Here is a 23150-nt window from a genome sequence, read left to right as displayed (position 1 = left end):
TCAGTGACAAGACGGTGCACAAAGGATTCTTTGTTAGCCCCCTGGCTTTACTGAGTACCACATAGCCAAGTTCTACTTAAGCTCCTTCACACACACACACACACACACACACACCCCTTTCACTCTGACATACTCACTGAACCCTCACCAGGAGCTGAGGGCAGGGGGAGGAGACAAGCTGTGGCTTCAGATGTTGTTCATAGACATGTTGTTTCTCCCAACAAGCTTCTGTCGTGCCCCTTCTTTTTCATAGCATCCTTCCTCCTTTCCATCTCAGCCATGCCAAGAAGTTCACACATTGGACTTACTGGTTGTCACTGCTGCTGCTGGGCTAAGCAAGTCTTGCTTGATGTCCACTTTTCAGCTAGTGGCCAGCTTCCAGGCTCATCTGGTTTCAATGTGGGTCTCTCACTGGTCTGCAGGTGTCCAAGGTCACATTCCTTACATTGTTTTGTTCTTTGTTTGCTTTCTTGCTCTGTTTTTCCCACACAGTGTTCATAACATTTATCACAGGTTCCTTCCCTTGTTACTTGTGTAGCAAAGTGACCAACATGTAGCACATTCATGCACTTACTCACTCTGCTTTTCCTGAAAATCATATAAAGCATCGAATAATCCATTCAATAATCATTGAAGTGATTGTAGATTAGGTTGCACTAAAGCTACTGCTTTGCTTTAATAATAAAGAGATGGGGATTCTTCATCTAATGCAGTGTTCTTCCAACTTGACAACCTGAAGATGTGTGGACTTCAACTCCCAGAGTTCCCCAGCCGGCATGCTAGGTCTTCCACTGTAATGTTTCTACTACACTGTAATTCTGGGAGTTGAAGTCCACACATCTTCAAGGTGCCAAGTTTGAAGAACCCTGGTCTAATGCAGGGTAGTTAATAGCAAAAGACTGTACAAAAGTTAATGTGCCAAGCAACTATGGTATGCAGAGTTACCCAAATCATTAGTTCCAATATGATCCCAAATCCCAACTTTTTAATTATTAAACACAAATCGGGAAACCATGTTGTGAGCCAGGCCAGTCCCCGAAGGAATCCGCTTCTATTGTCTGTGGATGACTCACTACATGGGAAAAAAAAAATCTAGCTATCTTACGTATCTCATTTGCACTGTGTTCTTTTTGTGTTGATTGACATCAAACTAACAAGAAAAAATTATCAGTTTGCCCACATTCTGCTTGCGAAGTAAGCATCCCATCTAAAATAAACAATTTTTGTTTTATTTCCCTAACTGTTCTATTTCCGCTTGTAGTCGCTTCATATTGGCAGCTGTCAGACTGGGAGCACCTTCTGTTTCAGAAGATACCGTTTCCACAGCTTTTCTGACTCCTGGAAAGAAAACTCAAGAAGAATGACAATTTTTATTACTCCATGATAGTGGGTTTGAGCATAGAGGAATTGGTTTTGAACAGTGGAATCAGGGTGAATAGTGTATTTCAGGGTGTCACTGAAATCTTTAAGGATGATAAAGTTATTGTACATGTACTCCCCACCGCCCCATATTGCTGGATGATATCTATATACTGAAGTACCATGTTTGTTATTCCCCTTTGTACCCAGAACAGCATAAAAGTTGTGTGGATATGAAGGGAGCTCAGAGGTTCAAGAAGTTCTGTAGGCATTTTGTTAGATCATCATGCCATACCTTCATTTAGGTTGCTGTGAAACAATTTTTGTTTTGTGAATTCAGGTGAATATGAATGGGCCTTTCCGTGTTTCTGTTCTGTTCTCATTACCCCAACTTTATCCCCACTTTTAAGATCAGATTTCACTTTTCTCATCAACTGTTTTATCTATCTCCAATAGAAGAGAACTGTCTGTCGTCTGTCTGTCTGTCTATCACAATGCAGTGGGGGGGGGAAAGCAAAACACCAAAATATTTTCATGATAAACTCCAGACAACAAAGATGTCAGCCCTTCAAGGTAGAGGAGGTGTGAAAACATAGACCACAAGACATGTAGGAGCTCTATTTTATTTGTTTTATTTTTATAAGAACAGAATCCTGGAAGCCAGACAGAGTTTCTCCCTCCTTCCTTCCGATACCCAAGAGAGTCAAGGCAGTGCAATCTTGAATTTCTTTCTCACCTCCTCCTGTCTTTCCAGGCTAAGCTGAACGGCTGTTGCATACCTCTTCATACTCCTCTGCAAAAGGTCATTGGCATTTTAAAGAATTGTGCCACTGTAATTCTTTTACTTGCTCTATCTGTGTAGTCATATCTCCTCCCCTTGTTTTGTAATGCATTCCTAAGTCCAGGGAAATCCAAGCAAAAGTTTATACAGGTAGTCCTCGCTTAACGACCACAACTGAGACCAGAATTTTGGTTGCTAAGCAAAGCGGTCATTAAGCAAATCCAACCCAATTTTACAACTTTTTTTACCCTACTGTATATCTGCCTAGGGACCATCCCTATCTGCATCCAGAGTATGAGAAGTTGCTCCTAATTCTGCAACTTAAAATCTGAGTCTGGATTTCTTTTCCTTGGCTAAAATTGTTTTACTGTGCTCAAAATGATGTATGATGTGAATAAAATTCAGTTTGGTTTAGTCATAAGTAAAAGAAATGTTGTTCAGGCACTGCTATGATCTCCTTTTGTGAAACACTTTCTGAAAATGAACACATGATTATTTGGAAACATTTCTTCCTTACAGGCATTAAAATGAAATGTTTCGTCTGCCTTTTTTACAACCTGAAATAAAAAATTGAATTAATACTAGGCATTCAGTGGAACCTTAAACCCACATGGTGTCCCAAAAAGTCATTTCAGTGGCAAAGGATTCCGATACCTTTTAGTTGCCAATATTTTTCAAAAGTAGTAACTGCAAGGCTGTAAGGAAGAAATCTGTAATATTTGCACAAACATTTCCCCAGAACAACCTGTTTAGTTTTAGAGCAATTTTGAACGATTAATCCATTGTTCAGCAAACCAAACATGCCCACTGTCCCTAAATGCTGCAGCAGTGTATTAAAGGGAAGCCAGAGGCCTCCCTAATTTTGTGGGGGTTGCAACCTTATATGACAGTAAAGATTACACCCCCACCCCCGCAATATTTCAGTTACTCTCCTGGAGTCCCAAGGGCATGCATAACAATACCCCCTCCTTTTGCTCCTGATAGTTGTAATAAATGCTTTAAATTCAGATCTTTAAATTGTCCTTCTAGCATCTCTTCATAAAGGGGTGGTGGTGGTCCTATTTTACAGGATGACTGCACTAAATTTTGAGCTTTTTAGGAATTCTCCTGAAGAAGAGAAGGAGCCTCAGGTTTCCTCCTCTGTGTTTGAGAAGATGGTAATAAAGGGGCATGAAACAGGATAAGTTTTAAGTTTCCCTTTGAGAGTTGTCTTTGGTTTCATCAACTACTAAGAGGTATCTCAAAGGCTAGCCATGGTTAAATTTTTACTTAGCCCAGCAGCCCAGTTCTCACAGAGAACCAGTAGCTCTCTTGAGTTCTCCCCAGCAAATAATTTCCCCACTTTTCATAGAAAACTGCACTTGTTCTGTTTTAGAGCTAGTATGGTCTAGTGGTTAAGGTGCTAGGCTAGAAACCAGGGGTCCGTGAGTTCTAGTCCTGACTTAGGCACGAAAGCCGGCTGGGTGACTTTGGCCCAGTCCCTCTCTCTCGGCCCAACTCGCTGCAATGTAGACCAGCCTCCTCATGGTGCACCCCGGCAACACAACTTGTCATGGCTAAATAGTCTACACATCTGGCTGCTGGACCTCGCAAGGATTTCCCAGCAAGAAAAGCAACATGAACACTGAACTGTTATGCCATACGATTAAAAGAAAAATTACTAACGGTAGTTGCCATCCTCCCCTTTCGTAGAAAGCACCCCACCTCCTTCATCAATGTCTGTCTTTCTGTGAATTGTTTTATTTTATGTCTTGACAGAAAGCCAGAGCAATTGCTGTTTTTTTAGAAGCATATGCTGTGATGGTTGGTTTGCTTCTCTTCCTTTCTCCAAGAAGCAGACAAGACAATTCCCAGTAATTAATGAACCAGAGAAGCTAGCCGGTTCTCTGCAGCATGGTGTGACTGGGCAAATAAGCAGTCTGCATTTCTTGTAGTGCTAAAAGTTTATCCATGGGATGTCAGTTTGTTGACATTTTATACTAGTTACTGGTTTAGATTATATACTCAAGTCTTTTACAGTGTCTCTTAAGGTGGCATCAGTCTCGGTTGCTGGCTTTTGCATTATTGTTGCATTATTGTGGCAAAGATATTATTATCCTTGTTCATCTTGAGGTTGTGCCTGCCTTTTAAGATGCTGGCAGGTTTGACTGTGGTCAGTTAGGTGTGGTCAAGAAAGCAGTTTCTCGGTTAACAAAGGTTCGGTCTCCTCTTGGCCATTTTCTACCTGTTTTATAGCTGCAAATGTATTGGCGAACTTCGTTTAAAGTGCTGGGAGGCCAGAAATAGTCCCCTCTCTTTAGTTTTAGGACTTTTTTTTATTTCCAAATGCTCAGAAATCTTATTTATTTGTTTGTTTGTTTGATTTCTATAGCTGCCCATCTCAGCAAGTGACTCTTAGCATCCCAAGGAGTTTCCATTCGCTCCATCCATTTGTAAATTGTGCCCCAGGAGACTCCAGTGATTTCTACCAATTCTTCTGTGGAATCTTGATAGAAAAGATCAGCACTAGTCCCTGGGGTTGATGTTGCAACAGGATCCAAAGATTCATTATGGTAGACAATTGTCACCTCACAGGGTTGCTGTTGTGGGGAAAATAGGAGGAGGAAGGAGTATTAGGTATGTTTGCCACCTTGAGTTATTTAAAAAAAAATAATAAAGGCAGGATAGAAAAATAAATAAGTAAGTAAGTAAGTAAATATTTCCTTGTCGTTCTCTGTGGCCATATGCGCATCTCCATGTCAAAGCCATCCAAGCATTCTGTCTGGGCCAGTGTTTCTCAACCTTGGCAACTTTAAGAGGTGTGGACTTCAACTCCCAGGATTACAGTGTAGTAGAAACATTACAGTGGAAGACCTAGCATGCTGGCTGGGGAATTCTGGGAGTTGAAGTCCATACCACTTAAAGTTGCCAAGTTGAGAATCATTGTGTCTGGACTGATAACTCTACTGAAATTGCAAACAGCATGATTACTCACCCTTTGCATTTCCACCAGTAAATATCAAATCTCTCTCATGGCCAGTCAGTCTTCCTGTGGCCCCCCCATTGAGGCACATGTAACCAGCTCTCCCTACCTGCTGTCTTCACAGCTCAGGAACAGCTCACAAAAGGCCTTTTGAGCATCCTGGGGACTAGCCTTGATCGGTGGTAGGGAGTTTATGTGGGGAGCACACTTACCCAGTGTTCAGTGAAGGACAGAAGGAAGAGCCACTGCCAAGGCAGTGGTTAGATAAAAGGGCCTTGATCCTGGGTCAAGAAAGTAGCTTGAGAAGACATCTCAGATGAGCCCCTCCTTAGTTCACATGAAGATGAAGGGAGGGAGGGGGAAGCGCATTCAGACTTCCAAGATCCTGTAATTATAGCTGTTCCAATAAAAGAAGTTTTAGTTCTGGAAGGCATTGGTTTCTTAGTCTGGTCTACCTTGTAGGGCTGCCAGTATGTGGGTATATGGCTGCATTCATACAGAGTAAATCATAATGTGGTTTCTTCAGTTTGGCATAGCATGGTGTGCAAATCCAGCCAGTCACTCTTGATTTGGTAAACCATAATCCCTGTGTGTGTCCCTTCCAGATCCCTCACATACAACTTGCCTTACCGAAGCGTGCATCATTGTAGCTGGTAAAATCTTGGAGGCTCTGGACCAAGATGTCAAGCCCTGTGATGATTTTTACCGGTATGCTTGTGGGGGATGGATCAAGCGGAACCCACTGCCAGATGGGCGCTCCAAGTGGAGTACCTTCAACAGTATTTGGGACCAAAACCAGGCTATCATGAAACACCTGTTGGGTAAGATGTGGCTGCCCGCAGACGGGCATTGGAGTACCTTTCCCCCGCCCTGATTGTTGGCGTGAGTCTGGGCTGCTAAAGAAGCTGGAGATAAACACTGGCGTTTGACATCTCAGAGCCAGAGCACTGGGAACAAAACGGGCATTGGGTCTCATGTTGGAGGCATCACTTTGTCTATTCTTGTGGGAAAGAATGTGGAGAATGCCAACACTGCAGCTTTCTCCTTGGCGGGTGGGAAGTGGAAGGTTAGATTTAGACTGAGGAAAATGTGAGCACCGAATCTTATATATTGAGGGCTTTTCATGATCAGTAAAGTTGATCAGTTGCCTTGATTGGCTGCTTGCAGTTAAATCAGCTTGCAGTTAAATGCAGCCCTTAGTCATATGGTGTGCTTCCTTGAGAAGGCAGCAATCCTTTCATTCTGGGATTCCAGGCCTGTGACTGGAGCTGTCCAGCACCAGACGTTTCTTCACCACCATGTGCTCCTCTCTCCAGAAAATGCCACTTTCAACTCGAGCAGTGAGGCTGAAAGGAAGACGCAGCGCTATTACTTATCCTGCCTCAGAGAACAGAAGATTGAGGAACTGGGGTCCCAGCCACTAATTGATCTGATTGAGAAGGTGAGTCTGGCAGTCAATTGGGCACAGCAGGTGTTGCTGCGAAGGCTGGAAGGTTCTTGATGCAGAAAGTGAGGGCCAATCAATTCTTGTTCCTTGCTGCCTGTATTCACACAACATGCTTAATTAGGTCAATCAGGGATCTAGTGACTTCATTCTCATAACAGTAGCTCCTCTTGGTTGGTTCTAATTTTTTCTTCTTCTGCTTTAGTATACTGCATAAAGCCAGACCATTTGGTTAGTTTAGGGTTCATTCTGTGAAGATTCAGAAAGAAATTAATTCAATCATCAAATTAAGTGGCTTGTGTGAATTCAGCCAGCGAATGGAAAAAGCACAAACACGGTCTTGTCCGCAACAGAAAAATATACTCTCAGGACCCTGGAGAGCTCCATTTCAGAGATTACAGGCTGGGTTACTCCTCAAGTAGACAGTTGTGGGCCCTGCAACTATTTGTGTCCAACAATCACCTTAAGAAGGTTGGTGAAGCTGGGTAATCCCTCGACTTTGCCCTTGCTTAAGGTTGACCCTCTGAATCACCTTTTCTGAAGCCTTAGATTTCCATATGGGTGAGAAACTGTGGTGCTAATGGACTGGTCACTGTCTGGGTCTAGGCATTCTGAGAATGGGAGGGCATCTCAGGTAGGACAGTATAGAACTGGACAGGTTGAGGGGCTTTCTTGATGTCAGAAGGTTCCTCCAGCTCCAACTAAATCCCCTGCCTTTGGTCTTGTGATTAGGAGAAGAAATATCATGCAGTGAAAATTGGAGGTAGACAGATTTTTCTCAGGAGGGCCTGTTGCTTACAGTAGGCTGCTGAAGAATGCAGCTTACTTTGTTTGACAGTGGACACTAAAGAAACCCAGCCCTATATTATTTCAACTTATTCTCAGGGTTTATTTTATTGTGAGCAGGAGTTGTATGAAAGTAGGTAGACAGGATTCCTGAGTACAGTAAGGCACTGTTCATAAAGCTTGCTTAGGAATAGTTACAACAGGTTTTGAATAGTAAAAGCATTTTGCTCACACGTCTCCTGGGAAGAATCAGACTTCCACACAAGGCCAGGCCGCTGAGGTTTTATTAATTCACATATTCAAGGCAGATCTGGCTCAAATCTGGATAAAATTGCTCCAGTTCTCTGCAACCTGTGGAGGGCAAAGCCAGCCTTAATCAGATCCAGCAAGCAAGGACATATCTGGGCTGCACACTTGCATCTAAACAAGAGCAAACAGTAGCCATCATAAGAACCAGATTGTCCCCCAAACATTCATCAAGGAAGTCTTCATATTTGAGTGATTTGATCATATTGAAACTTAGAAAAAGGCCAGTTGGCTAGGGACAGGATGATCAGGGGTTCGTCTTACTTCAAGGTCAGTTCCAGGATTGTACTCCCGATTCTGGGCATGTGAGAAAAGCCAGCAAAAATCTGCATAAAGAGTGAATCATGCTAAGAGGTGGGATAGTATCAAATATAAAACTAGCTGTCTTGTGGATCTCAGCATTTCCTAGGACCTGACTGGGTTCTTACGTCTTAAGATTCCCGGGAGAGATCTGAAAATGTGAGCAAACACTAACAAAAATATACAGTAGATGCCAAGTAGGATGCGGAGTAGGGGTCCTGGTGCTCTGAGAGGACAGAAAATATTTCCATGCATGACCTTACTTCTGGCTGCAACGGATTAAAAAGAAAGGCAATGACTGTTCTATGATTCTAGAAGGTTAAACCTGCTTCCCCCTCAGATTGGAGGCTGGAACATCACCGGCTCCTGGAACCAGACCAGCTTCATGGACGTTTTGAAACTGGTCTCTGCAACCTATCGAGCTTCCCCGTTCTTCACTGTTTTTGTGGGACCTGATTCTAAAAGCTCCAATAGCAACATCATCCAGGTAACCGTTTCCTTCTCCTCCCAGCTGTTCCAATAGCCAGTGTGCGTAACTCACAGAGAGAATAGTTCTCACCACCCTCAGCCTGGTCTCATCAGACTTGCCGTAAGTGGACTACAGCAGATCCTGGATTGAAGATGGTTCAGTGGAGATATATCAAAGATTAGCTGAGAAGGTATCTGGAAAAGAAACAAAAGGAAAGCAGGAAGGAGCTGAGATGTGGAAGAGGGTAGAGGTGGCTTTTGCTTGAGGAGAAATGGAAGAATTTGGGCTTCTTAGTTCTTTGGCTCTTAAAAAAAAAACTTCACTCCAAGGATACAGATAAACACTGACATGGAAACCAAGCAGTGATGAGCTTTCAGGCTGAATGGCCACGATCTAGTTTTCTGTTGTCCTGACATTTGGCCAGGAGCTGTACTGAGAGACAGAATGCATCTTGAGAGAGACAGAATGAGCTACTTTGTGGTATACCCCTAGTAGCTCAAAGACTACTGAACAGGGATTGATTGGGTTAGGGTATTTAAACGTGGCAAGCTGATCTCTGATTGGTCCATGTCATGGGAATCCAAGGAAGCTGGTCCCTGACTGGTTCTTCATCTAGATAGACCTCTAATTGGTCTCTCTTGGAGAATTCCAAGAGAGTGGGTTCCTGATTGGCCTGTCTTGGAGCCAGGATCCTTCTAGGTGTTCTTTCTAGTGAGCCTGCTGCAGATTCTTTCTGACTAGTTAAGAACTGTTTAGTCTTGGTCTAGCATAAAGTGGGATCCATGCTTTGTTGATGTTCAAACTGTCCTCTTTTTGGTTGAAGTTGTTTGAATGTTTATGGAAATCGATGGCCTCTCTATGTAGTTGCGCAAGGTAGTTTGATGTGGTTGCCAGTATGTGTGTCTTCAAACTGGACCCTGAAACATCAGGACAACAGAAAACTAGACCATAGCCATGCAGCCCAAAAGCTCATCGCTGCTAGATTGGTGCCAGCCATGAAAGCCTACACCAGTATATTGAAATGCAAAGCTAAAATGTTGTACTCCTTGCATTCCGAGCATGGCTGAAGCCAGTCTGGAGCAAATGCAGAGGACAGGAAGAGCAAAGAGAGATGTCTGCAGAGCAAAAGGTGTGGAAGCAAACTAGGGTGGTTGTTGGAAGCTGAGTTGTATGTGGATAATATGATGGCAGAACATTTGAATTCAAATACTGAAAGTTCTTAGACAGTCTTTCAAATGTGTTGGACTACAATTCATGGCCATTCCTGCTAGGGAAGGTGGGGTTGGGCCAATGCATTTTAAGGATGCTAAATAGAAAAAGACTGCTCTTAGGCTCTGTTCTCACCAAGATTGTGAACTCAACCCAGGCAGAAAAATTCTTCCATGCCACCTTAGATTTTTAATCCAAAGAAGGAAGGCAATCTCCATTTGTATGCAAAATATAACACAGGGGAATATTGAAGCCTCATGAGCTTCCACCAGCCTCGGCAAGTACTGCAACTCAGAAACAGGTTTTCTGTCTTAGTGAGAACCAGGTCAGGAGCTCTGAAATTGTTCTGGAGTCATCAATTCATTTTGAAGTCCATAATACCACTTCCTTATATAGTTGCACTTGAGTGGAAAAGCAGCCACTGCTAGCTAGAAACAGGATGTTTTTTTCTGGCTAGTTTATACACAAGTGGTGGAAGGGCAGAACAGGCTTGGCTCTCTGACTTCTGGACTGAACTTGTTCTTTTTTGCCTATGGCAGGTGGATCAGTCTGGCCTATTTTTACCTGCGCGAGATTACTACTTGAACAAGACAGCCAACAAGAAGGTAAGGGAACCTGGGAGAGGTAGCCCAAGCCAGACCCCAACCCACTTGGTAATGCCAGCACCCCATGAGCAGATTAAAGTGAGGGCTGTGTGCTAAAAAAATGGTGACTAAAGTGCACCTGCTGATCTAAATTCTGTGCTCGCTATGAGTTCATTGGAGTTTACTGAGCACATAATAACTTTTATTATACTCTTTTGAATCATCCTGCTTCTTCTTCCAGACCGGTGTTTCCTCAAACTTGGCAACTTTAAGATGTGTGGGCCAACTCCCAGAGTTCCCCACCCAGCATGCTGGCTGGGAGATTCTGGGAGTTGAACCCCACATGTCTTAAAGTTGCCAAGTTTGAGAAATGCTGGTCTAGACAGAGCAACGAAGGCACCAAAGTGGGAAAAATTGGGTATCTGATCTAGCCATTCTTTTGATTTTGGAGGTTTCAGTAGGTTTTGTTCTCATTCCCTGGCATGGCTTTTGATTGATTAGAGACGATCATTTTTGTTATCTAGTTAAATACCAGTCAAATATCGGCTGAATTTCTACAACGTACTGAATCCTGATTTGATTAATCATGGTTGATTAAATAAACTACGACTAGCTGCATACACTCTGCGCACTAAATGATAAATTGTGGTTTGCAAACCCACAATGCTTGGGTCCAGGCTAAGCCACAGCCAAGCAACATGTACTGCGCCTGAGCACGAATTGCCCAAATCTTGTTAAAATGTTAATATTATTAGTCCTTTCAACAGCAACAATTTGTCTAGGCATGATCTGTCTCCCAAGAGAGATTTATAGAGCAACATATGCACTCCTGGTTCCTGCAGTGAGCAAGACAGGAGCATAAGCAGCCCTAAATAATGACCTTTTGCATTCCCTGTTAAAGATGCCTGTAGTTTTAACAAGCAGAAACTATCCTTGATCCTTTGCACTCCGTCATGTTGCTTAATTTTTTTCCTGATTGCTAAAGGGCTGGGTTAAGCAGTCCTTCCTCCTTGCTTGAAAACAAATGAAACTAAAACCTTTAATGCCTAGAAAGCAGCTTTTCAGGCTTCAGGGAATATTTGACCAGGTCAACAGTATTATTAGTAACAGTATTGTTTTAGGGTTTTATATAGTGCTCATTATGTAAATACCATTTGACAAGGAACAAGCTTGACAGTTTTCTACCCCATGAGGTTTACAAACAAAAGCTAGAAGTGGGTGCAACCATGGAATGGAAAGGAAGGAAATTGAAGCAGGAGATCAATTGGAAGAATAGGGTTATGGTAACTGGGCTTCAGAATTACAGACAACCACTAGATGGCAACAAAGAGATACAGACATCTCCTGGCTGCCAACTAATGATCGTAGATCTTGGAGATTTTCATTGTCCTTTCTCAAGTAGCCTTGAGGAAGAATGTGCAACTATTTCAACTGCAGGCATACCATAATAAAATCTAATCTGTCAACCGACTATCATGGCAAGTCTAGATATGGGAAACTGGAATTGTTTCAGCCTTCCCTAATTGCACCTCTTCCAGATATTTCAACCAAAGTCATGTTGGCTAGGAAGTTCAGGAGCTGCAGTCCATACACATTAGTAATGTGCTAGGTTGAAGAAAGCTTAGTGAGATAATTAATTTCATTTATCCTTGTGAAATGACCTTGGGAGGTGTTAAAACCACTCCATTGACTTGAGGGTGCTTCTGAGCAGAGTGCTTGATTCAAGCTTGATAACCTTTTTTAGAGAGCCAGTTGGATGTAGTGGTTGAAGGACTGGGCTAGAAACCTGGAAATTGTGAGCTCTAGTCCTGTCTCAGGTACGAATCTAGATGGGTGACCTTGCACCAGTCCCTCTCTCTCAGCCCTGGGAAGGAGGAGGCAAGGGCAAACTGCTTCTGAAATTATTGCCAAGAAAAGCACAGGGACTTTTCCATGTAGTTGCCAGGAGTCAGGACTGACCCCAAGGCAGCAAAAAAGAAATAAATGTTTTTTTCTATAGGGGTCCTTCAAACCTGTGGAAATGTTGAGATCATCTTTACAAGCCTTTTTGCTAGAGCCTATGTTTTTAGAGGCAAAGTGGGTACGGAATCTGAAAAGCAGTTTTGTTTTTTCTGCTTATAAAATGCTCTCTCTGTTCTAGTCTGTGTTTTAATCCGTTCAGTCGTATCTGATTCTCAGCAACTGCCTGGACAAGTCCCTTCAGTTTTCATGGCAAGATTTTTCAGAAGTGGTTCGCCATTGCCTCCTTCCTAGGGCTGAGAGTGAGTGACTGGCCCAGGGTCACCCAGTTGGCTTTGTGCCCAAGGCTGGACTAGAACTCTCAGTCTCCTGATTTCTAGCCTGGTGCCTTAACCACTACACCAAATTGGCGCTCTTCTTTTCTAGTTTGCTTGGCATCAAATTGTCCTTGCAACCTGGGAATTGGACAGCCATGGTGAAGTTGTTCTTATCCTATGGAATTTTATGGCTGTTCTGCTTGATTTTATGCTTCCTTCTGCTGTTTTTACCTTTTTTTTTTTAGTGTCATGTCTTTTCATTAGCTTGCATTTTGTGATACTTACCTGCGAACTGCCTCGCAAACCTATCTAGCCTATCCATTTGGGGTATTCTACCCCTTCTACCAAGGACTTCTCCCTTCAACCCAGCTCTGGGAAAAAAGAAGGCAATATATTTTGGGTCTCCTGCCCCAAATCCAGAGTCACATAATTTAACAAAGCAGTCTTGAAACACAAGAAATAGCTATAAAATAGTGCAGTGTTGCAGTGAGGGAGGGTTAAATGAGAAATTTCCTTATAAAACTGATGAAGCTAAATCTGCAGATATAGAAAGGATTTTATTGGAAAAAGGGGAATGTAAGAGAAATCAGGCAGGCAGCATAGAGGAGTCCAGATCAAATCAATGCAGCCATCTGAACAAAACCCCTGATTGCCTTGCTGAATCAACTCTTGAATTGCCACACATATTCATTGCAGAGAGGGAACATCTGGGCCTCCTGCATGGATGCTTACAAGCAGAAGGCCCAGATGTTCTCCCTCCATCATCCTTTCTGCAGTCAATGTTCACAAGCAGGCTGTTTTTCTTCTTCCTTCTTCACTTCTGCTCTGGTTCTTCACTGCCGTCACAACTGGAGTCCTAAACTGAATTCTGTAGCTTCTCTGATTCTATTGCAAATTGGACCACAATAGATTCATTTCCCATTTCCATCACTATCGTTTCCTAAAAGCAGTGGAAACAAACTTCCTGGGTATATCTTGAGTGCCTGCACATCCAATTTCAATGTTCCTTTTCATCATTTTTTAACCTCTTTCTTCCCACTTGGCCTTTTGCGTTAAACTCCAGAACGTAGCGCACTGCCCACCAGCCCATTCTTACCCCACGCTCAAGAGGAGCAGAAGGCAGGGTAACTGTTCTGGAATTACTCATGTACTTGGTGCTGCCATGGCAGGTGTTGACTGCATATCTGGAGTACATGGTGGAGCTGGCGATGCTGTTGGGTGGAACCAGAAGCTCAGTAGAAGAACAGATGTGGCAGGTGCTGCTCCTGGAGACTCAGTTGGCCAACCTCACGGTCCCCCAAGATGAACGGCGGGACGATGAGAAGATTTACCATAAGATAACCATTGCTGAGTTGCAGGTGGGGCTTGTCTGGAGGAGGGCAGGAGGGGGCAGCTGTGGAGGGCGGTTGAATCAGCCTTTAACTTAGGCCTAAATGCAACTGAGCAGGAAGGAAATGGGGTTCATTGGAAACAAAGGACATATACCTGAGAAAGCTTAATTTGATTGCTTAAGGGCTATCCCCAGAGATGGGAGGAATCTTGGTTTTTAGTCATGGGGCTTCACTGTTACTTTTTATCGTAAGTCAGGGCCTGAGCAGACCAAGCTGGGGATGCATTAGCACTGGAGGGCTGAAGGTTTCAGCCCTATATCTGCGGGGGTGGGGGGGAATTGTTGGTAGGCTTTAGGGGAAAATGATTCTATAAGCTGTAACCCTTCAAACACCCCCAAGTGTATGTTTTCCCCTTCATTTCCCCAACCCCAAACACACAAAGAAGACTGAACATTCAGTTTGCACCTACTGTGGGTGGTCTCTGGGCACATGGAGATAAGTGCATGGGATAAGTGAGATAAGGACATAAGCCATGTGTGGCAGATTGCCCCAGATTCTCTAAAGTGAGGATAAGCAACATATTGGTGGCCTTCACAGAATATGCTTAAGCTGGTCACTGACATAAGACACACTCTATCCCTTACATCAGCTTTCTCCTCTTAATTTTGGGTGGGAAGAAGGTGTCTTCTTTAAAATGTTTGAAGAAGACTGTCTCCAAAGCTGTCACCAAAGCACCAACATTCATAGTCTGGACTTATGTGTTATGCTTAGCCAGTATTAGTTTTAACCTTGGTTATTTTGTGTGTGTGTTCTGTGGCTTAGCCTATAGTGGAAACTCAGCCCTTTGGTTAGTTTAGGATTCAATGTATTGTTGAACCCAGTGAAAAAATCAACACAAATTAACTGTTGGGCAAACCCATCCAGAGAGAAGCAGTAGGCAACATGTAGGACCCTAGATGTTGCTGAATGACATCTCCCAGGATCCTTTACAATTAGCCATGCTTCCTAGGGATGCTGGGAGTTGTAGTTCAGCAGCTTCTGGCATTGGCTGCTTCTGCTATGGAGGAACCCCAGCCAACCATCCATTCTGTGCAAGCAGCATCTCCTGCAAAGAAACACTCAGCTAGGCTCGGCACAGTACCCTGACATTTTTATACATTGCCATCCTTGGGTTTAATGTACACAAAGATGTGATCCAAGGACCTTCCAATTTAACTTCAAGCAATGGGGAAACAAGAGGAGGGAAAGGGAGGTGGGTCCAACCAAGTATGTAATAAATGCATTGCAATTGCACACATTTAGGTTTTGATTCAGTAGGCTAAGGAGGCTGTGAGTTTCAGCTGGACACTCGATGGGAAAATGAGCTGCTGGTCCTGTGGAGGAGTTTGAGGGAAAGAGCTCCAAGCTGAAATGGCAGATTTTCTCTGTCAAAAACACTGTCTTCCAGTATCCCCCCCACCTGCTTCCTTTGCCTTGGACCTTCAGTAGCATCCTGTGCACACCCATTTCTCTTTCCCCCTTGCTCCTGCTTCTTCCAACCTCATTAACCAGGAATCACTGGGCTTTTGTTGCACAAACAACACCATATTGTGTGCCAGTTGTACCCGTTCCTAGATCGAGGGGCCTTACTCATGGTCACTCATGCCCTGCTCATTTCCCAGTAAGACTACTGCAATGCACTCTGCATAGGGCTGCCCTTGAAGAGTATCCGGAAACTTCAGCTGGTGCAAAATGCAGTGGCACAGGCAGTTATTTGTGTTTCTGGTAGAATGTATGTTACACCGCAAGCTGCACTGGTTACCAGTCTGTTTCTAGGTCCAATTCAAGGTGACCTCTAAAGCCCTTCATGGCATGAAACTGGGCTATTTGAGGGACCGCTCTCCCCAATTTCATCTGCCTGTCCCACCAGATCCAGCAGAGGGGACATGTTATGGGTTCTGTTGTCTAGGGAGCTACATTTGGCAGGCCCTAGGTGGCGGGCCTTTTCTGCTGTGGCCCCTGCATTGTGAAATCTTCTATCCCCAAAGAAGTTGACCTCATCACTTCTGAGCTTCCAAAGGCCCCTCAAGACCTGGTTATGCCAGCAGGCCTGGGGACCCCAGGGGATGGGTAAACTAGTGCGGTTGCTCCATTATTATTAACATACCCCCCGTCTACTATTCTTTGTAGCAGCTCTGTTTTCTAGTTTTTGATGTTTTTTAATAATTAACAATGGTCATGGTTTTAGGTATTTATTAATGGTTTTAGCTCTGTTGTACGTTGCCCAGAGTCACTGGTTTTGTGAGATGGGTGGCTGTATAAATTAGACAAATAAACCAACAAACCAGCCCAGGCAGCACCTGTTGATTAAGATTCCGTTCATGCTGCCAGTCACTCTGAATGTCAGCAGCCTGGAAGCTTTGCTGATCTGCATCCCAATCAGCTGCTGGGCTGTCTTAAGGCGCAGATTCACTCTTGGGAGGAAAGTGCTTATTTCCCTCCTGGAGCGTTTGCCCACCTCCTTGCCGAGGACACACTTTCAGCAGTGAGGCAGACAGGGTGCAAAGCAGCCCCAGAGGGGAACTCTACACCTCTCAGATTCTCTGCAAGTGGTGCTCTGCTGTTGGGTGAGGCTCAGTTCTGGACAGAGGGAAGTAGGAAGAGCTGTTAAGTGGTGTGGGCTGGATGGCCGCTTGCTGGGGATGACTTAATGCAGAGTTCCTCAAACTTGGCAACTTTAAGACGGGTGGACTTCAACTCCCAGAATTCCCCAGCCAGCCATGCTGGCTAGGGAATTCTGGGAGTTGAAGTCCACCCGTCTTAAAGTTGTCAAGGTTGAGAAACAGTGACTTAACAGATCCTGCACTAAGCAGGTGGATGTATTAGATACTTGTGAGGTTCCTCCCAACTTACTTACTTATTATCTTGATTTTTACGGTCACCCATCTCAGATTCATGACTCTGGCCAGCCAATTTACACATTCGATGAGTTTGGGGGCTGACTTTAAAATAAGCTGGGTTTCTTATCCCAGACCTAATGGCAGGACTCGTTCCTGTGAAACGTTTGGCCCATGGGATATCAAACATGGGGGCAGTGGATCGAGCAGACACCTCCCAAACACTGGTGAGATCAGGGGCCCTGTAAAATTGCCTTTCCAGAGAGCACAAACTCTCTTTTGGACCTTTCAGGAACAACTTGAAAAATGAGATTATAAAGCCTTTTCCACTGGTTAATGCATTTTAACCCATACGATTTATGTTTTGAGCTAAATCAAATTGCACACCAGCAGATTAGGGCTCTCTTATCCTACCCTTCCTCCTACCCCGCCACCCCCACGCGTCTTTCAAATCCAGTTCATCCACCCCAACTTGGGTTTGCACTTAAGTCACTTAAAGACTGGCTGCGTTCACACAACATTCTACACTTGGTTAAGTTTTTCCTAGCATAACAAGCAGATCCAACTGGATCTTAGTTTATGGATCCAAGTTTATTTTGTGGACCCAGAAAAGTGGGTTAATTCAGTAACCCAGGTGCGGTGCCAATCCACCTATCCAGTTCTTTGTTTGCATCTTGCGGGCACAGCTGTACTGTTACCAGAGACTATTCCTATCATTTCTCCTGTCCCTGTTGGTCTGGCCTCCCTGCCTCCATCACTCCTGTTTGCTTCTCTGATTTGGACCTGCCAGTTATATGGAGTGACCAGCTTTCTTCCTCACCCATTGGTTGCCAAGCAACCTGCCACCATGGTAACGGGAGGCAAGTAAAATCCTATCTATGGAGTGCTTCAGACTGGGAAGTGCAGCTTGGCTTACATGGGTGGGGCCTGACTGACTGCCTGGGAAAAGGGAGGAAGGAATCTTTGCACGAGAACAGAGCTGTTAAACCGGGACAGGGAACGGGAGAAAACTAAAGGACTCCATCCCAGAGCTTATCTTTGGGGCTGGGGCAATGGTCGAGCCAAGAATATTAGAAAAACTGACAATGTACAGAATTCATTTCCCACCACTCTGAACATCTTTTCCTACAACGAATCATAATGCTGCAAAAGAGCGAGGGAAGTTTTCCGTTCTCCAGAAGTCTTAATTAGGAAAATGTATATTGAATAAAACCAAGGGCAGGGGGAGAAGAATATGAAAAACTATTGAAGCCACAAAAATCTGCATGTAGTCGTAAGTGGAAATCACAGAATAGGCTGTATGCCCCAACTTGGTGCTCTCTGGATTAATTAGATTGGAAATTACTCCTCCACCCCCTCCCCAATAACCTTCAAACAGAACGGGATGTCCATGCTGTCTGGGGATAATAGGAATTGGAGTCCATCCATTCTCTGGAAGGCGCCGTGTTGGGGAAAGGCGATCCATTTACCGCCACATCCATTTCCAGTTGCAGTTAGTATAGCTGTGACACATAATTCATCCCACATTTAAAAGAAAAATACAAAAATGCATCGGTTCTTCAGATGATTTGCCAATTTAACCTCGAGCTGTTTCTGAATAGCCCCTTGTCCCTTTAGGTGGGGGGAATTCTAGACTATAGAGCGTTGCTACCAATCTGTCACCAGTCCTTCCTCCCTTCTTCTTGTACAGGCCAAGCCCAGAGAGAGAGAGAAAAATAAATTAAGCTCTGGGTCTCCTTGTGCCTTCTCCAGGTTCTTGCCCCTGCTGTGAACTGGCTGGACTTCATCTCCTACTTCCTTGCACCACTCGAACTAACAGATGTGGAGCCTGTGGTTGTCTATGGGGGGGAATATCTGGAGCAGGTGTCACAGCTCATCAATAACACTGACAAAAGGTACCAGAGAGACGTCACGTCCGTCCAGTCATGGCCGAGGCAGCACACATTCCAGGCTTCCTGCAGTCCTGGATGGAGTCTGTCTTTGCAGGAAATGTTCCTGGAAGTGCGGCACAAAGACTGGGAACTTGGGGCTGCCTAGATGTTTCTGAATCGCAGCTCTCCATTGCACCAGTTAGCATAGCCCGTGGTGGGGGAAGCGGAGCATCTGAAGGGCCACCCATTGCCTGTAATACTGAGAACTATTCCATTTAGTAATGCATAGACCACCTCTTCGCTGAACGTTAATACCAGTCAACTCCACTGTTCTGTGGCGAATGTTTTCATGCATCCATGATTTGGTGCTGCTCACAGATGGGAGCCCATCCCTACCTACAAGGTGCACAGGAGAGAGGCAGGCAGCTTTGATCTGTTTGTGAGCTTTGAAGATGCATTTGCTGGGCCATCGTGAGACAGAATGCTGGCTAGGTGGACCGAGGCCTGATCTTGCAGGGTGACTCCCTTGTTCTCAGTTTGCTTGGAAGGATGTGAATCTACACAAGAAGCAGATTCAGTTCCTGGGGCTTCGCATCTCATCTCACCAAGGACTTTTTTGTTTTGAAGTCAGCAGCAAGAAAAGAGGAAGCAAGTTAGTCTTCCTCTCTTCCTGCACGTTTTAACTTCTGGGCAAGCAAACAGTGTTGCTGATGTATTGCCCGGACTTTAAATTATTTAAAACTGGAGCCTTAAGATACCACCAGCTGTCTGTGTGGTATGGGACATGAGTAGGTTTGAAGCAGACGGATGATCACATACAGGCCTGTAGATAATTCACACCTTTACACCCTCCAAACAAGCAGTTGGGGAAGACCAGAGGATCACGTAACTGGTCTTGTTCTTTCTTTTGTAGTGTCCTGAACAATTACATGATTTGGAATCTGGTTCAGAAAACAGCCTCCAGCCTCGATCAGCGGTTTGAAACAGCCCAGGAGAAGCTGTTGGAGACTTTGTATGGTACCAAAAAGGTGAGCAGATGCTTTAGGGGAATGAAACAGGCAATTGGGGGTGCCTTCTTCTGGGCAGGACCAGAGGCAGCCTCCAGTTTGCGGAACAGTGGAGATCCTGGTACCTGAAGTCCGTTGGCTTGGTGATCTGAAAGCCAGCCGCTTCCCACCCGACCGGAGTCCTTCTGCATGTTTTGAGGAATCTTCGTTGGGTGATGCTCCACCACTATCTAGTCTCTGCAGAGAGCAAGGATCCTTAACCCACCTGTCCTCGAGGAACTCCATTGCTCTGCTTTCCTTTGGTCTTACTCTCTCTCTTTCTCTTTTTCTGGAGTCCTGCACACCTCGCTGGCAAACCTGTATTTCTAACACGGATGACACATTGGGTTTTGCCCTTGGAGCACTGTTCGTAAAAGCCACTTTTGACCGACACAGCAAGGAGATTGTGAGTATCTTCAGCCAGGTTGGTGGGATGCCACTCCTGGGCTACTTCCCTTCTATAGGTCACAAATCCTCAGATGAGAAGCTGCCCTGGGTCTATGCTGGCCTCTCTAAGTATTTGGAAAGCAGCCGGGAAGAGGGAGGCAGCTTTGACATCAGGGGAGGAAGGGGCAAGACACTCCTTCTTTCCCTCACTCTGAAGTTCTCCAGTAGCTGATTTATTTACCAAGAGGGACTGGGAACATATGCATACAAGCAATAACATGGGATTATCTTTAATTCACCCACAACTCTTCTTCGTGTCTTTCTATTGGTAAAGAATTTGGTCTTCCAACAATTTGGTCTTCCAACAATTTGGTCTACTCAACAAAATGGTGAAATACAGGCTGAATTCTACTGATGGGTAGGAGATCAGATGGTCACTTAGCATCAGTAACCAGCAGCTAGGTTCACACAATATGCTGGAGTAGGATAAAACAGGGTTGGATGGTTTGGAGTTCAGCCCCATCATAGCTGGCAGCCCATAGTTAATCTCAAAAGATAAGTAGGTTTGGACCTGATTAGTACATAGATGGGATTAGTACCCAAAGAATCTCAAAGCTATAGGCTAGGCTGAAGAGTGATAAAAACAATACAGAACTAGGGAAGGCATTAGAAAATCCTTTGTTTACTGCTACAAAGTCAGTATTCCCTTGTAATCACAGGAATTGAACCCAAATGAGATCTTTACTTTTATGTTGTTGGACACTAATCATTGTCTTAACATGTAGTATGAATGAGGCCATCCCAGCAAGCTGTAATATGGTATATTTGTTTGGCCCAGCACATTATATGAACATATTTTATGTCTTATTGATTTCATTGTAATTTCTTTGATTGTTGTGAACTGCTCAGTCACTGAGAGTCAGGCGGCATACAAGTTTAATTTATTATTATTATTATTACCATTATTCTTGTTGTTATTTTGTTAATCTAGGTTTGTTTGATTATGTTTTAATTTAGTGTGTTAAGTGAACCAATCTATATAACTATTAATGGCTTAATATCAATTAATGGCTTAAGTGCAGTACTGTAAGTTTTTGCTCCTTCTGATGCTCAACATTTTTAAAAGTGATATGGATGGAAGTGTAATTGTGTAGTTAAAAGTACAGAGGCTAGGAAGTTGCCAAGACTATAAAACATAGAAGTTTTGAGAGGATTCAGTGCAGAACTGGCCAAGCCAGTAAATTGAACAGTCAACAGAATTTCCCAGACTTCACAGGTCTCTGCCCACTATCTGGATTGATAGGTTTAGTTTTGATTTATTAACTCCTTCATATCCAGACCTCTTGGGGTGTTTTCTTGCCTTTCACTGCAGGAACAATAGCCAGTAAATGAGAAATACAGTTGGACAGCTGTTGGGCAGTGGAATACAGATGTCGTTTTTCACTCAAGATTTTTAAGCTGAGGCTGGAATAGGAAGATACAGCATCAGGGGCTTTGCCAATCCTGCACTGAGTTGTGAATTGGCCTAGACAGTCTCTAAGGTTACAACTCTTTGATTGGACTGTTGTTCCCCCTCCATCCTTACCTTTAGGCCGAGAACATGATTGCCGAAATCCGCACAGCCTTCGAAGAATCACTACACAATCTTGACTGGATGGATGAGAAGACAAAGCAAGCTGCTAAAGAGAAGGTGCGTCTGATATTAATTGCATCAGAATTTGGATACCAAGAATGGTCTAGTCCTTATCATTGTGAAACAGATGTGGGATATATCTTCTTTTTTTTTTTTGAAGTATTAGTTCTCTGCAGGAGATTTTGACTTATGGTCATCAGTCACAGTTCCCTTACCTGTACTTGCTAAATTAAAACATTCATTCATTCATTTATTTAGCAAATTTATATGGCTGCCCATCTCACTAAATGTGACTCTGGGCAGCATATAACCAACAACAGTTAAAAACAGTATAACAACCATTAAAACAATTCAAAATAAATAAAACCCAAGGTTGCAGGAGAACAAGAGTCACTTGACATCCCATAGCCACCCTGCAGGCACGCCATGGGATCCCCAAGGTCAATGGAAAAACCATGCTTTAAGGGCCTTCTGGAAGGCAAGCAGGGATGGGACCAACCTCACCTTGGGGGAAATGATGTTCCAGAGGATGAGGGCCACAGCAGAAAAGGCATACTGTCTGGGTCCTACCAGCTGGAGCTCCTTAGTAGATGGGACCTGCAACATACCCCTCCTGTTTGACCTGTTGGGATGGGTAGATGTAATCAGGAAGAAATGGTCTCTCAGATAACCCAGCCCCATGCCATCTAGGGCTTTAAAGGTCAAAACCAGCACCCTTAATTGTACCCAGAAACAAACTGGCAGCCAATGCAGCTCACAGAACAGAGATGTAACATGCGCCATCCTAGGGTCGCACATAACTGTCTATGCAGCCACACTCTGCACCAGTTGAAGCTTCTGAATGCTCTTCAGCGGCAGACCCATGTAGAGCGCATTATAGTCATCCACTCTGGAGGTGACCAGGACATGAGTAGCCTCATGGTCCAGGAAAGGGCACAACTGGTGCACAACACAAAGCTAAGCAAAGGCCCTCCTAGCTATGACTGCCACCTGCTCCTCAAGCAGGAGTAGTGAGTCTAGAACAGGAGTCCCCGAACTCTTCAGCTCATCGACCCCTCCATGAAGTTTCAGATTGTTCATCAACCCCCAAACATTTATTATATGAAAATAATGTAATAAATACTACTTTAACTAATAGTACTACAAAGACCCCCAGCCATTTATTGATCCCTTGGATAGTCCCACTGACCCTTGGGGGTCAATATTGAGCACTTTGGGGAACCCTGGTATAGAAGGGCCCCCAGGTTGTGCACTGGGTCTGTCTGGGGTAGTACCACCCCATCCAGTGCCAAAGATGGTGAGGTCCCAGATCCAGACAGCCCCAAACCCAGAGCCGCTCAGTCCTGCCAGGGTTCAGCCAAGGCCTGTTGTTCCCCATCCTCACAGCCTCCAGGTATCAGGACAAGACATAAGTAGCATTGCTTAGTTCGCCGGGGCAGAGACATCATATAATTGAGTATCAGCAGCATACTGATGATACCTCACCCTATGGTGATGAATGATGTCACCCAGCAGCTTCACGTAGATCAG

The 23150-nt window shown here is 44.3% G+C and overlaps 1 protein-coding gene across 1 annotated transcript in view; it reads left to right on the top strand.

Moving 5' to 3' along the window:
* The window catches only part of ECE2 (endothelin converting enzyme 2), a 56775-nt gene that overhangs the window by 19587 nt on the left and 14038 nt on the right, over positions 1-23150 (top strand). Inside the window, exons 4-12 of the mRNA XM_063306364.1 lie at positions 5708-5923; positions 6419-6543; positions 8279-8425; positions 10156-10221; positions 13646-13834; positions 18436-18578; positions 19468-19582; positions 19896-20006; positions 21579-21677. Coding sequence (XP_063162434.1) covers positions 5708-5923; positions 6419-6543; positions 8279-8425; positions 10156-10221; positions 13646-13834; positions 18436-18578; positions 19468-19582; positions 19896-20006; positions 21579-21677 — 1211 coding nt within the window. The remainder of the gene's footprint in view (positions 1-5707; positions 5924-6418; positions 6544-8278; positions 8426-10155; positions 10222-13645; positions 13835-18435; positions 18579-19467; positions 19583-19895; positions 20007-21578; positions 21678-23150) is intronic.

Source organism: Candoia aspera, chromosome 6, assembly GCF_035149785.1.
Source record: "Candoia aspera isolate rCanAsp1 chromosome 6, rCanAsp1.hap2, whole genome shotgun sequence".
In the NCBI taxonomy this organism is placed as follows: domain Eukaryota; kingdom Metazoa; phylum Chordata; class Lepidosauria; order Squamata; family Boidae; genus Candoia; species Candoia aspera.
This window is presented reverse-complemented; position numbering and strand designations above follow the sequence as displayed.